Below are 15683 nucleotides of genomic sequence, written 5' to 3'. Positions count from 1 at the left end.
CTAGTTCCCTGGGTCAGTTAGGATTATAAGATGTTATAATCAAACTGCCCATTCTGGCCTATGGGAACAGGTAGCCTTGCAATAGTGAAAAACGAAATAGGCTGTAATTCACTATCAGGACATGCCATACACATCAGGGCATGTCCTACCTTTCATATACAATGCACCCTGCCCATTGGGGTACCCTGGGCCTACCTTAGGGGTGACTAACATGTAGGAAAGGGAAGGTTTAGAGATTGGCAAGTGGGTGCACTTGCCAAGTCGACATGGCAGTCCCAGACTACACACAGGCTCTGCAATGGCAGGCCTGAGCCACACTTTACATGCTACTTCTGTGGGTGGCACAATCCGTGCTGCAAGCCCACCAGCCGCATTTGATGTACAGGCCCTGGGCACACATGGTGCACTGTACTAGGGTCTGACAAGTAAATCAAATAACCAATCATGGAACCACTAATCCATTACATCAATTTACAATAGAGAGCATATGCAATTTAGCACTGATCAGCAGTGAAAAAGTGCCCAGAGTCATAAAACCACCAACAGCAAATCAGACAAAATACAGGAGAAAGGAAAAAAGTTAAGGGATGATCCTACAAAAAAGGCCAAGTACAACAGTGCTCTTGCTTCTGATGTGTTGGAACTCCTGCTGAAAATAAGTAGCCAGTAGGGGGTTCCTACGTAGTTCTACATTTTAGGTGTGAATGTTTGAATTACTTACTAGACCCTTACTGAAAATGATCCCCGAAAACAAACTGCCTGCTGTGTTTGATGAAACGATGCAGCGTTTTGGAATTGTTAAAGTATTACGGTCAGCTTTTACAGGCTTAATTTTTTTCTATTGTCATGTGTTTATCTTTTTGGGGATTTAAGTGTAAGATCTATTGTTTGAGATATTTTTTCTAATTATTTTTATGTACACCGGCTCAAAAGTCAAAGTATAAGACGCATGTACTTGGCAATTTAGTGAGCATGCAGGGACAGCCAGTGATTATCACAAGGCGTGTCCTTTTACCCATGAGACCCAACACACCGAGAGCTGGCAAGGCAAACACCATCTTGGAAAAGATCAAAAACACTAGAGCGTAAGTTGCATAGTCAAGCCTTCACTGATGATTCCGCCATCTCTCTACACAGACTAAAACCAGGCTCATAGCCAGGAGTACATATTTCGGAGTGGGGCATGGCCACCAGTAATGATAATATGCCACAACAGAGGGGATCTGGAGGTGGATTTTACCCTGATATTTGTAGGAACAAATCGTACATCACGATCAGGTGTTGAAGCACACAATGCATTATTGGTGTTATTCGACCAAAGGAATAAATGGTGTAATTTTGGAAAATGTTACCATTTAGAGCACTGCTCAACCAGTAATATTATGCACATTATGGTGTGATTTAAATTAGAGTTTATGAAGCAGAAAAGTCACTTGACTAGTATGTTTATGAACCATTTTTATATATGTATTTATTTTTCAAAGCTGCAAATCAAGTAGGGGGCTGGAGGAGCTTACTTTCATCTTGGACGAAGTCTGGAAAACATCGGCCACCTTTGTAAAGGGTGCAGTTTCCCGGAATGGTGTTATAAATTCCATTAGAATCAAATAGGCACATAGTGACAAACATAGGCATGCCCCCATCTTTGTTGCAAGCAGGTTGTGCTCACGGGGCAGCACAAAAGAAGACCTCTGTTGGACAGCTAGCAGCAACACAGGTAGACATGGTAGGGGCTAGGACCTTTCGAGAGGATGGGATGGGATCTCTTTGTAAGGGTTGCTTGGCTTCTAGTCTAAGGCCATTATGAGTGAAATTCTTTAGAAAGTGCAGTAACACTGGTCAAAACTTGATAAGATTCAATAGAATGACTTAACTACCTTTTCGCTCCTTTCCTTCTCCCTCATTTTGCTCCGCTATGCTGATTCTTTCTCTCATCACCCTTTTATCTCCTTCTCTGTTCATGCTGTCTCTATCACCATGTATCTCTGTACTCTGGCCTGCTTTCTTCTATTTGTCTCTCTTCGCCTTCTGCTCTCTCCGGTTCTCTCGTACCACAATCATTTCCTCTCTCTTCTTTCTCTCCCGTTTTCTCCTGTTCTCTCCCCAACTCTCTCCCTTATTCCTTGTCTTTCTCGTCCTCTTACATCTATTATACAACCCCATCTTTCCCCTTCTGTTTTGCGTCCCTCTTTTAATTACTTCTATTTACACATACAACTCCCTCTATATATATTTTATGCTTTCTTGCTCCTCCTCCATTTTACACATTGTCTTCTCTGTCTTCATCATCCCACCACCTCGTGTTTGTCATTGTGCTCTGGTTATTGTGCTGACGTCATCCTTCTTGTGCTTCCTCCCCGGTGTTCTGTTTACCTCCAGCCCTCCGCTATTTTCTGGACGTCCTTCTCTCTATTTTCTCTGTTTCCCAGATATTCTCTTTCTTTTCTCTCTAGCCTCTCTTCCCATGACTCCCTCTTCATATGTCTGTGTCCTCCCGGTATGATCGACCTGTATTTCTATCACCCTCCTTCACATGTCCAGTTGAAGATAGCTGTAGCTCTACGATTATACAACGGACATATTTAGAAAGGGCATTACAGGCCGTAAAAAATCAATTTTTTACTCAATTTTGTTAGTTTCACAACACCACGCAGTATCACATTTGATTCCATGGCCAGTACTGCTTACAGGTATACAGTGTGTGTCTCATCATTAGAGTGTGATTTATTAGGGCGGCAGTAGACTTATGACTTGTAATATTTATGTATCTTCAGAGTACTCAAACATCATCCCTAAAGAAAAAACAGCCAGTATCATTTATCAAATGGATGCTGTTTTTGTATAAGCAACATGACAGGAATAGACCTAATTATGCATCCAGTCTTTATGTAGGATAGGTTCTCAGCACTCTGATGCTCAGTTTAAAGACACAGCTAAACATAGAGTTATCTATATATTTTAAATAAGTGCTATATTATTCATGTATGATACCTTCCTATTGAAAACAGAAATGCGCTAGATAAAAAGGGTCAGTGTCAGAGAAGAATCAGTGCTCTCTGATTGAAGTTTGTCATTCCCCTATAATAAATTCCTGCAATGTCAATTAAATACCAGGTATGTAAAGATGGTTTGAGACTGTTTCAGTAAAATCTTGCAGTCCTGTGGCAAAACATCTCTACAGTTCCATTAAAAGTATAGTAGGCCTTTTGGCAAGTGCAACAATATGACAAACTTGCTGAGAAACGCCTGTACCCTTTGATGACAAATGTAGCAGCACTGCTGAGATATGTTTTACTGCCCCATTAAAAACATATTGGTCCTGATAGGAAGTGTTGGTGATTAATCACTAACAGGAGTGTGGCCTTTCTTAAAAAATGTTAGCATTGCAGCTTTTTTGAGAAGTCGCATTATCCTTCCAACGAAGGTCTTTTTGGGAATCTTTATCTGTTGTTAACAATCGAGTAGGGTTTGTGTCTCTTTGTGGCACAATATTCGTCAGTGGTTCACACCACGAATGACGCCATTTTGATCCACAGGCTGGTGCCAGTAGGCCTACTTAGGCTGACCCTATCCTGATTCTCCTCCTTCCTTTCTAGTCAGAGCCAGATATTTGTGCACCCACAGTTTTGTTCTGAACAATCAGCGGGCTCTTGAAAGTTTCACATTACTACTCTTATTTAATGTTAAGCACTGGGGGCGATGATTATATTTTGAAGTGCGGGGATTGGGTCTTATTCTGTTGACGCTCACCTTGTCCTGTGCTGAGACTGATCTCTGTCTGAACTTCAGCATACTGTCTGCCACCCTATTTTGCATGTGTGGTATTTTTTTCTGAATCTCAACACCAACAAGATGAAGGTATTGAATATGGCTTTAACAGGCGGCAAAAGCAATGCATTTGGCCAAGCAGCTTGGGCTGTCCTACTTAGCTCTTACCTAGGTTAGGAACCTCGACTTTTGCTTTGAAAAGTAGCTGTCTGAGAGGGAACAAGTGAGCTCTGTGACCTCTGCCTGTCTCTATCAGATGAGACTGCTGAAATCAATCAAGTAATCAATCAATCAAACAGCATTTGTAAAGCGCAACACTGTCACCCTAGTGATATCTGGGTGCTGAAAAAGATTCTGTTTTTCATTCCTCAACATCTGCATTCAGCTGTTTATAATTTACTAAGCAAATACTTGCATTCTATGGATATCTTCTGATATGATCTAGAGGTTGCACTTGCTCCAGGATATGGAACTTAGGTTTGTTATCAACCTCCACAAATTTGATTCGGATCTCTGAAGTCCTCTTGAAATTCATTGGCTCCCTCCTTGGCAGTGGATCAAATGTAAGTCCATTTGTCTAGCCCACCTCACCTTTTTAAAGCAAGGGTCTAAATGTATTAATTCCACCTTCTAAACATGGCACCTCCTCGATTCTCTTTGGTATGGCTCCATAATTTTGTTACTGGTCCCACATTTCAAGCTTTTTAGGTTTGAGGGTATGGATTTTTCTGTTCTCCCCCAAAGTATTTGGAATAGTCTTGCATTAAAAAAAATGCTAATCATGGAAGGTTTCATAAAGTACTTAAATTCCATCTTTTCTGTTAGTTCCATTATTTAATAAGTCTTTTCCCCAAAATAGACCCAAGCCTTTGTGAATCCCTTGCTCACAAGTATTCAACTCCCTCAGTGGTCAGAAGTCGTCACTCTAATATAGTTTCCTTGTCATCACTTTGTACATTAGGTCTACATTTATCATTCTGTCATGGGCACCCAGAAGGAACCAGGAGAAGTCTCTAGGCATTTGAACACAGGATATTTGCAAATCTATTAAGTTACATGCAGTGTACATGTGAATATAAATTTAGCATACAAGTTACAATAACCATGTTAATGGCAATTTAGTTGTTATAAACATGAATCAGATATTCCTTTTTCTAAAATAAAAATGCAGAATTTGAAGGATGCGAAAGCATGCAATAATAATGCACAGGGGTACTTGTTAGACCTCACACTGCAGCACGTAACCATAACAGAACCTTAGTCATTTGTATGCAGAATTTAATCAATACATTATAATTTAATTTGCTTCAGTCGCCTATAAAAAGTCTTAGACATATTCATCTGAATAACATGAAATATCAGTTTGATGACTCTTTAAGAGATATGAAAAAGTCCTTGAAAATGTATCCCCCTCTAGTAACATTTCTGTGAAATGAAGGGATGTTAGATTAGTTCAGATTCAATTACTAAAAGTCAAGGTAGGTACAGATCTCTGTTAGTTACATACATTTGTAGCAGACACAATAACCAAACCAATTATTTTAGCAATGTTGGATCCTGTTTTCTGGGTACTAAAGATTTCTGCAGCAGGCATATTTATCCTTTGTGAGGTAGTAGACTTTTAGTTGAAGTGGCGAGAAGCTCGAGGCTCTCGATGTCAAACAGGAGAAAACTCAGAGTGGGTGAAATACGAAGATAAAGACCAAGAAAGTTTAATCGTAGTTAGGGTACTGCTTGGATTTGGTCCCAGTGAAGTCCTCTATGTTCCGACCTAGAAACGTTTTGGGAAGTCGTGAACCTTTCAGCATGGCAAACTAGCATGTTGAGTTCAACCAGTAGTTTTAAGTCAGCTGCTGTGGCTCGGCAGCAGCTCGGTGGTAGCCTCGGGTTCTTTTTGTGAAAACTTCTGAAAAAGTTTCTAGTGCCCAGTTTTGCAATTGTGGATGGAAAAGGAGTAAACTCTAAACTCCCCCTTCAAACAGTTTTCCCCTTCACTGGGATTGGTTCCACTCTGGCTTCTAGGACAATAGCAGGGGCAAGCCTTCGTATGAGTTACACCTAGCTGTGACTGGGGATGCGGCTTTGATACTTGTGCAGTTGGTGAGCACATCCCCAGACCCGCCTGTTTAAAGAAGATCACGCCTCCTCCCAGCCAAGGTCCTTTTTTACCATTCCGTGGAGCCATTCATACCTCTCAGCGGGCTGCCATGTGACAGTTTGGAATGACCTCCGAGGAGGCTATTAGCCTTTTCAGACAAGAAAATGCCAACATTCTAAAAGTGGTACAAAAGGGGGTGGTGATGGACGGAGCATCAGAACCAATCAAACACTCACACCCAGTCAACAAATCTGGGTTTGATCCATCACCGTTCTTTAGCCCCCTCTGCCACCCCAGTTCAAACAAGGCCATATGCAAATCAGTCTGACCCTGTGCCCCATCGGAACAGTCCAGCCCGAACTGCCAAGCCATGCCTTCCCTGGACCGGAAACAAGCTTCCTAGGACCGGTTTCTGGCATTTCAGCCGTCTTCAGCCAGGCTTGCTTGAATCCAGTGGCAAAGTGAGCAAGGGACTCACGTCTGAGCATACCCTGCCAACTTATGGCGAACAAAGCGGTACAAAAGGGGGTGGTGATGGACGGAGCATCAGAACCAATCAAACACTCACACCCAGTCAACAAATCTGGGTTTGATCCATCACCGTTCTTTAGCCCACTCTGCTACCTTTGGTTTTTGCAACATTCTAAAAGTGGCATTTCAAAATAGTAATTTAAAATCTGACTTGATCATTAGATTTGATCTTAAATTACTATTAATTTGAATCCTTGAATCATTCTTATAGCTATTCCCAAACTGAAATTATGCATTATAAACTGTTGTTTTTCTATGGGAGAGCCAGTCCCGCCACAGTCAAAATTGATTGGATATTTTTCACTACTAGGACATGTAAAACTTAATTGGACATGTCCTAGCTTTAAAATATCACGCACCCTGCCCTACGAACACTTAGGGCTTGCTTTAGGGGCGACCTATAACTATGAAAAAGGAACATTTATGCTTGGTTTATTTTGCCAGGTCCAATTTGTAGTTTTAAAACTACACACTCAGGCTACAAAAACAGGCCTTAAGACATGCTTTCCATTGCCACTTTAGTGGTGGCACAATATGTGCTGCAATCCATTAGCAACATTTTACTTACTGACCCTGGGTACCTAGGTACCATATACTAGGGGCTTATTTGTAAGCTGAGTGTGTCCATTAGGATTTTTAACCATTTCAACACGTTTTTAGGGGTCAGACCACATGCACTGGGGGTCTGTTTAGCAGGGTCCCAGTGTACAGAGTCCAAAATCCAACTTCAGTTACAAAAAGGGGTGATCATACAAAAAGAGGCATTTTCTTACATGGCCCACATCCAAGTGAAAGGTGAGGAGCAGCCTAGCCTTAGTAGTTCTCATTATCTAAGCGGAAGAAACTGTGAATGCCATCTGCATTAACATGGCCAGTCGTTGGTCTGTGTTCTACTGTAAAGTCTATTGCTTGTAAGTAGACTGACCACCTCAGCAATTTGGGGTTTCCCCCTCTCATCTGCATTAGCCATCCGGGAGGCCTATGGTCAGTTTGAACCTTGAAGTGAGTCTTAAATAGATATGGTCTCAGCTTTATCTGGGACCAAACCACAGCAAAGGCTTCCCTCTCAGTGGCACTCAGTGGAACTCAGTGTTCGGGCTGGACTGGTCCCATGAGGCACAGGGTCAAACTGATTTGCATATGGCCATGTCTGAACTGGGGTGGCAGAGTGGGCTAAAGAACGGTGATGGATTAAACCCAGATCAGTTGACTGGGGGTGAGTGCTTGCAATGTTCAACACTCCGTCCATCATTTCCTTTGGTTTTTACTCCAGTGCTGCTCTCTGAGGAGGAGACACCTACTAATAAAGGCAACTACTGAGCTGACCTGCTGTCCAGGTTTGTCCCGCTGAAAAGAGACGGAAGTCCGACTTCCAGAGTTCGAGCATCAAGGGACCCCGCAAGAAAAAGCTCCGTAAAACTTTCTACGTCCGAACGTAGAGGCAGTGGCCGGGACCAACTGCGAAAGTCAAGACGCCGACCTACAACCGTGAGCCGGCCTGGATCTCTGGTTCATCCCGCTGGAAGGCTCCGGAAGTCTGACTTCCATAAGTGTGACCGGGAGCTCGTCGCAAGGCAAGCTGTCAAACCCTCACTGAATCCGGACTGTGTGGGAGCTTCGAGGGACCCCGGGAAGAAAAGCTCCAGAAAAGTTTCCAAGTCAGAAGGTAAAAACTTTTGACCGAGACCTACTACGGGGGTAGCTCGCAGGGCTAAATCGCGGTTGGCCTCAAATTTTTACTTTGTCCCAGTGTAGCACGACCAGATGTCCCAATAGGTGCTATAGGTTTCTCTGTGCTATATGGTGCTAAATCTTTAAAAATTCATATCTGCGGTTCCCTACGTTGGATTTGTTTTGTTTTGGAGTCCTTTTAAAGATAAAAATACTAAATTTTTTAATAAATTGGTGTTGGATTTTTATTACGTGTTGTGTCTTAATTCTTTACTGGATTGGTGTTTTTGAATGCTTTACATACCTGTCTTTGACGTTAAGCCTGCCTGCTCACAGCCAAGCTACCAAGGGTTGAGATTTGGAATAATTGTCTAAGAGCTATTCCAAGCCCTAGACTATGTTAGTGGCCTTATTGCCAGTGGCAGACACATATTTGCCACTACTACTAATCCACCTTCCAACACTCACCATAGATCTTCAGCATCATACTATGCAAATAATTGGCTAATAATTGGACCAGATTAAAAAAAGGCTCAATCCTCATTGTTTATTGCCACTAGAGAAGCAATACATTTGGGAGTTTTAAATTGAAATTTAGGCATGCTATATATGTTTGAGATTTTATTCTGCATGAAATTGCTTTTTGTGTGCCTCATTAGGAGGGTATATATTCACTTTTTTCTGCCTTCATTTTCTCCTCTTTTTCTGTCTTTCATTTCTTTCCCTTTCTTGTCTCCTGTTTTTCTTTGTTTCATTCATTCTTTTTCCCTTCAATTTCATATATTTTTTATTTACTTAGTCATTTTTTCCACCTTTCTTGATTCACTTTTTCTCCTCCCTATTCTCTTTTATTCACTATCCCCTTTCATGTTCTTTCTTCTCCACTTTCTTACCACCCATATGAAGGACAATATTGTGGACCTTATCTGCTCTTCAGTGCCAATCCTTACCAGACACACACCACTGCCACAGATCACGTTGCAATACAGTTGACACTTTTACATTTCGTACTCGCTCACCATGTGAACTACAGCAATGATGCCACTTTTATGACCTTTATATCAGTACCATTCTGCACAACTGGAATTTGCTTGCAATCTCCTCAACCCCTTACTGGTCATTAGTGGCAAGCTTCACTTCATACTCCAAACCACAATCCAGTTCAAGCTTTCATACATCACTCCCTATCTCCACGTTAGCTACAGCAAATGCGGACCTTTAAGGACCTTCATATCAGTACCACAATTTTTATTTGCTTGCAACCTCCTCTATTCCTGTGTGGTCATCAGCACCAGACTTAGCCCCATACTCTAAGCCACTAGTGAGACCTTTGCCCTCTAAAAACTCACAAATTGAAGCCCAGCTTGCAGCCTCCATTATACTCCTGTAGCTCAAGGTCAGTAGACTAGCCATCTGAAGACAAGAAAGGATTTGGGGACTTATGTACAAATCTTTTTTGGAGGTCGCAGAATCGGGCCATTTGTGATTGTAAAAAAGCACTTTGAAATGTAAAAAAATCCAAATTGTCATTCAGTAACTTGCTACTGGATTGCAATTTGTTGTACGATTCGGTATGTGGAAGGGGCGTGTTCCCATTTGAGAATATTTAACAAAATATTTATCAGGGACAGGCAGTGGTCCCAGGGACCTCTACCTGCTAATAAAAAAATGAAACCTAAAAGTTTTCTTTTTCTTTTCAAACACACACTGTTTTCCTTAAAGGAAACTGGACTGCATTTCACATAAAAAAGTTTGTTTTATTAGAAAGCTATCACAAACATGTTGGGTGCAGACCCCAGCAGGCCAACATCCCTGTGATTGCTGTGATTCCTAGCGGGTCACAAATTGGTACCTACCTCATTAATATTCATGAAGTAGGCCAATTTACAACCCCACTAGGAATCAATATTTAAAAATATATTGTTTAGTTCATTAGAAATACGATTTCCCAATTTCGATTAGGTAAGAATCGAAGTTAAAAACGCTGTGTTCATAGGGTCCTTTGTGATATACACATCTCTTGGAAGACCTGAAGGCTCAGAGCGCTGTCAGCAAAAGAAGGAGAAGATTCATCAAGGAAGCCAAGGTATTCTACTGCTGAAAGAATATCACCAAAGCTTTCAACAGAAGCAATGCCATATTCATGGCCATTAAACACAGTTCCAAACAGGACCATCCACAGATAACCTTCAAAGGGTAGTCAAAAGCAGTCAATACCGCCATAATAATCAAGACGTTCGGGAAACACACCAATGATATGGAAACTCCAGTTATCATTATCACAATCCAGCATGCTGCATTGCCAAATGGACGCCTTTCTCAAACCTCATCATTGAAGACCTTACACAACTTTCCAACTCGCTCAAGAGCACTTCATATGATGACATGTATTGATTGTACCTTGTGGAGGCCAACAATGAAAAGGATTTTGGACCCGCACAGACCATAACCTAGGGTGCTCATTATGGTCAACCCAGAAAATGTTTCAATAGGTATCGAACCTGATGCATTCAGACGCTGCAGGGATCAGAATTTATGAGGTGTGGTTAGTAGCCTCCAGTTATGGTTATTGCCCTGAACACGGGGCAATTCTTACTGATTGTGGTTCTTACCACACTAAAATTCTCCTTCCCCATTATTTATTGGTCATTTTTTCTTCAGTAAATTTTCACAAGTTTTACCTGGGTAAGGGGTTCATCATGCAACTTATAATTGCGATGTGTGCACTAACCACTGTTACTTCACATATCACAGTTAATCTGACCCACACCGAAGGCATCCTTCCTGATTCCCTCAAAACTGGGTGACTTTATTTCCTCTCCATCTTCCAACTGAAAATGACCAATCTTGACCTGGACAGTCTCTCATTTACCACGTCAACCAGCTTCCTGAGCAAAGTCACCAAGAAGATCAAAAAGACTATCCTCCTTCATGCCACAATATGTTTTGACTCAACTGTCATACCGCTGGTGAACGATGCAAAATGCATCACCAACAGCTATGATACCTGGCTCCTCATTGTCCTAGATCTCTCTGGACCCTTGTACACAGCGTTGATAGTCAAGGCCTGCTCAGCACCCTCTTCATTTTAAATGGACTTTGATGACATTGTCCTGCAGTGATCTGCCTCCTACTTGGTTAACCGGTTCCAGCCTGTCCGTAGGAATACCTCAAATCTTAATTTCCCTTACCTTCAGTGTATTGCAAGATTCAATCCTGTCATTAAAAAAACTCTCAATGGCTATACTTAAAGTACTATTCTCTGCCAAAATATATTAAAATACTTCATTATGCAAATGAGAACCACCTTTATCAGAAGGTTTAATCGTGCAACAGTAGTGATAACCTAAGAAACCTCTTCTGCACTTCCAAAACCTGGGTTTCAAATGCCCACCTGAAGCTCAAGGTACTGACTATAGACTTTGTATTGAAAAGGAGACAACCACAAATTCAAGCGTGGCTCTCGGAAAGGAATCCTTGATGGCTTTATACCAACGGTTGTAGTGTGAAGAGTCACAGTAATGAACACTGATTTATCTCTCATTTTTATAAGTTTGCCACCACTAGAGTCCCAAGAAGACAAAATAAGTATAGTGATACATTTGTCATCTTGATTCACATGTTGACATTTTAGCTTCCACAGTAAGCATCCATATTAACATGGCAGGAACCATAACATAAATAATGGCAATTTGTCAGTCTAGATATAATGGGAACATGTGATGCTACCACTACTGTGTGTGCCTAAACTTCACACTTTCTAATAAAAAGAGATAATAGAGTTTGTAGGCAAGCACACATTAAAAATAGAAGATATATAAATGGGCCCTGTCACTGTGGCAGACTTCCCCTCTGGCAGACTACCGCCTGCAAATTTAGAGATTACAGCCTGCCCAGCAGTGATATCTGTACCTTCAGAGAATCCACTGTAACAACAGTTTATCTGAAGGTATTACAAGTTTGATGGACAGGCACAGTCTGTTAGGTGACCATTCACCAAACCTTTTTGTTTATCAGAAACAAACTCCAAAAATAGGAATGTAATTCTGAAAAGCAAAAAAACGAATGACCTTCACACCCTGGAGTTTTCTCCTAGGTTTTGGGGAGGGTAAGTCAATATTCATTTTATCTGTCCGAATCCGTGCTGGTGGTGATGCACAGAAACATTTGTGACAGAGTACCATGACTGTCAAACTCAAAATTAGGCACATAGTGTCTTTTTAAATTAAAGGACAATAAATGTGTGAGGCCTTATCCTGTTGTCAGAAATTGTTTAAAAAAGAAAGCATTTGGTGATTTAAATCTGTGGTGTTTATTTGAGTCACAGCTTGGTCAGAATATTATTTAGATGAGAGAATATCCAGGTTTTGCCTTTAGCAGGATTGTGCTCCTTTCACAATCTAGTGAAGGTTAACATTTTACCATTGCACCTCATGTGGTTAATGTAAATAATTCCCAGGTTGCTCCATTGTCATCAATGGTAACATTGTTTCACAGTGTGCAGTACTAATTGTACCAGATTATACCTTTTTATATATTTATAGGTAATATCTTTACACTTTTTCTTTCAGTCAGCTTATCTATCAATTCTCTGCTACAACTTTGGAATAGAGACATATGAACACAAGAAGTATGACGAGAGCTCCTTTTGGCTCAGGTGAAAACATTTTGCATTCTCAATACTTACATCATTGTAGTCCTTAAGTTAATAACCCTGCCATGTACGTTCCAGTCTAGTCTAGCCCTAATTGCCTTCCACCATAAAAGGTGGGACAGTTACTTTTCCATCATAGTGTTCTTCATGAGCGGGTTATCCTGCAACACTTCTTTTTAACACAAGAACTACCGCTATTCTTTTTTTTTACAAATATGTATATGTTCATCTAAAAGCATATTATATTAAACAGATGTATGCCAAACTATTCTTTAGATTTTATTTTGTGGCACTGCATCTTATTATAAAGTATTATGGAAAGGTAATTGTCAGACTGGCATAACTTAGCATGAGCAGAGAAAACAAGCATTTGCAATGCAATAGGTCTCGCATTTGCGAGAGTTTAAGCTATTGCCATTGTAAATTACAATGCCTTGTATTTATCTGTTTTGATAATTAACACATAAGTAAAAGGCATTGTCATTTACAATGCCATTAGCTCAAACTCTTGTAAATGCGAGACCTATTTCACTTCAAAGAAGCAGCCATCATTGTCAAGGGCTGCTTGGAAAGTGAAAGCGTGCATGGCGTGCTGAATCTTGTGCCTGCAGTAGAAGAAACTCATTTAAAGAAAATAGTGCTTACAGACTAAATAAGACATACCCTGTAACAACAGAACTAATAGGGCCAGTCCTTATGGGAGGTTACAAATGAAGACAAGGCGGTACTAAGGAGGGACTAACAAGCCTATTAACGAATTAGAAGCCAGCATTTACAAAGGATAATGACACAAGCCAATGACAAATATGGGCAGAGACTGGGCGGAGCTTCAAGTCCATTCTAAAATACAACATGCCTCACAGAGCAGCGCATGCACTGCCCAGGCTCGACCTAAAAAAGTCATTAGGTAAGATCTGGTCAAGTGATCTAACGAAGGTGTCAAAAACAAGCTATTTAATTAAGTTGTACATCTGCTAACAGTCGGTCAAGGCTGGATTTGTCAAAAACGAAACAGTCAGATTTGGAGTTGCTGTTTTAAGAGGCATTCAATATGATCTGGAGGCACTGACACAGTGTAGCCCTTCCCCTCCCCATCTCCTTTGACCCACCATCAAATTAAGAGTACTCTTTATCTGTAACTTTTTTGTAAATGATCATTCAACAAGTGAGTGTTAGTACATTTGAAATGAACTTTGAACAAAACAAATGTGAGAAGGTTAGACGGGAAAAATTCTGAGGGTAATGTAACAGCAAGTTGCTTTCTCAATATTTTCATGAAGAGATGGTGGGATCATTGATGGCAGATATTAACCTCTTCCATGCTCATGACGTCTCCCGGCCGTCATGAGTCACAATGGGCGTGTGCGGACGACGGCCGGGAGACGTCATGACTCCGCCCACGAATGGAATGTCCAGCACTGCGGCAGCGCTGCGGCGGAATTTGCGCCGCAGCGAAGAGGTTAGAGAAAGCTTATTACAAATTTTGCTTACTTAAGCATCATAATGTTAAATGTCCTCGGTGCTACATGTCCATGCCAGCAGTCTGAAAGCTGGTATAGTATCATAAACCCTCAAAGCACAACAACCTGTAACAAATAAAGAAGCACAAAGCTACCAAAGTCATATTGAGTAAATCAGAGGCAACCCTTTAACTAAGCTGATCAGGTACAGGTAAAGCTGTAGTGGCCTTCAGGGGGGAACATGGCAGCTGCCAGCTTGAGCGGTCGCGGACTCTCTCCCGCTTCTCGGCAGTTAAGCACAAATTACCCGGATCCGGATGTAGTACAAAAGGAGGTGGTGATGGACGGAGCATCAGAACCAATCAAACACTCACACCCAGTCAACAGATCTGGGTTTGATCCATCACCGTTCTTTAGCCCACTCTGCCACCCCAGTTCAGACATGGCCATATGCAAATCAGTTTGACCCTGTGCCTCATGGGAACGGTCCAGCCCGAACTGCCAAGCCATGCCTTCCCTGGACCGGAAACAAGCTTCCTAGGACCGGTTTCTGGCATTTCAGCCGTCTTCAGCCAGGCTTGCTTGTATCCAGTGGCAAAGTGAGCAAGGGACTCACGTCTGAGCATACCCTGCCAACTTATGGCGAACAAAGCAGTACAAAAGGAGGTGGTGATGGACGGAGCATCAGAACCAATCAAACACTCACACCCAGTCAACAGATCTGGGTTTGATCCATCACCGTTCTTTAGCCCACTCTGCCACCCCAGTTCAGACAAGGCCATATGCAAATCAGTTTGACCCTGTGCCTCATGGGAACGGTCCAGCCTGAACTGCCAAGCCATGCCTTCCCTGGACCGGAAACAAGCTTCCTAGGACCGGTTTCTGGCATTTCAGCCGTCTTCAGCCAGGCTTGCTTGAATCCAGTGGCAAAGTGAGCAAGGGACTCATGTCTGAGCATACCCTGCCAACTTATGGCGAACAAAGGAGGTGGTGATGGACGGATCTGTTGACTGGGTGTGAGTGTTTGATTGGTTCATCACCACCCCCTTTTGTACCGCTTTGTTCGCCATAAGTTGGCAGGGTATGCTCAGACGTGAGTCCCTTGCTCACTTTGCCACTGGATTCAAGCAAGCCTGGCTGAAGACGGCTGAAATGCCAGAAACCGGTCCTAGGAAGCTTGTTTCCGGTCCAGGGAAGGCATGGCTTGGCAGTTCGGGCTGGACTGTTCCCATGAGGCACAGGGTCAGACTGATTTGCATATGGCCATGTCTGAACTGGGGTGGCAGAGTGGGCTAAAGAACGGTGATGGATCAAACCCAGATCTGTTGACTGGGTGTGAGTGTTTGATTGGTTCTGATACTCCGTCCATCACCACCCCCTTTTGTACCGCTCGGATCCGGATGTAGACGGTCTCGGGGGGAGAAGCGGGACTGTGTCGGGCTAATTTTTCCGGCTCGTATCTTCGTATGGAGGTGACGGCGGTGGCAGTGGGGCCGCCGCG

General features: G+C 42.2%; 1 protein-coding gene across 2 annotated transcripts in view; it reads left to right on the top strand.

Annotated features, from left to right (window-relative positions):
- The window catches only part of LOC146829692 (serine protease 23-like), a 1412546-nt gene that overhangs the window by 1116778 nt on the left and 280085 nt on the right, over positions 1-15683 (top strand). For both annotated transcript variants that reach the window (XM_085608396.1, XM_085608399.1), the window contains exon 11: positions 12640-12725. In XM_085608396.1, the coding sequence (XP_085464522.1) occupies positions 12640-12725 (86 nt within the window). The remainder of the gene's footprint in view (positions 1-12639; positions 12726-15683) is intronic.

The sequence above is a fragment of the Triturus cristatus genome, chromosome 5_2 (assembly GCF_964204655.1).
Source record: "Triturus cristatus chromosome 5_2, aTriCri1.1, whole genome shotgun sequence".
Taxonomy (NCBI): domain Eukaryota; kingdom Metazoa; phylum Chordata; class Amphibia; order Caudata; family Salamandridae; genus Triturus; species Triturus cristatus.
This window is presented reverse-complemented; position numbering and strand designations above follow the sequence as displayed.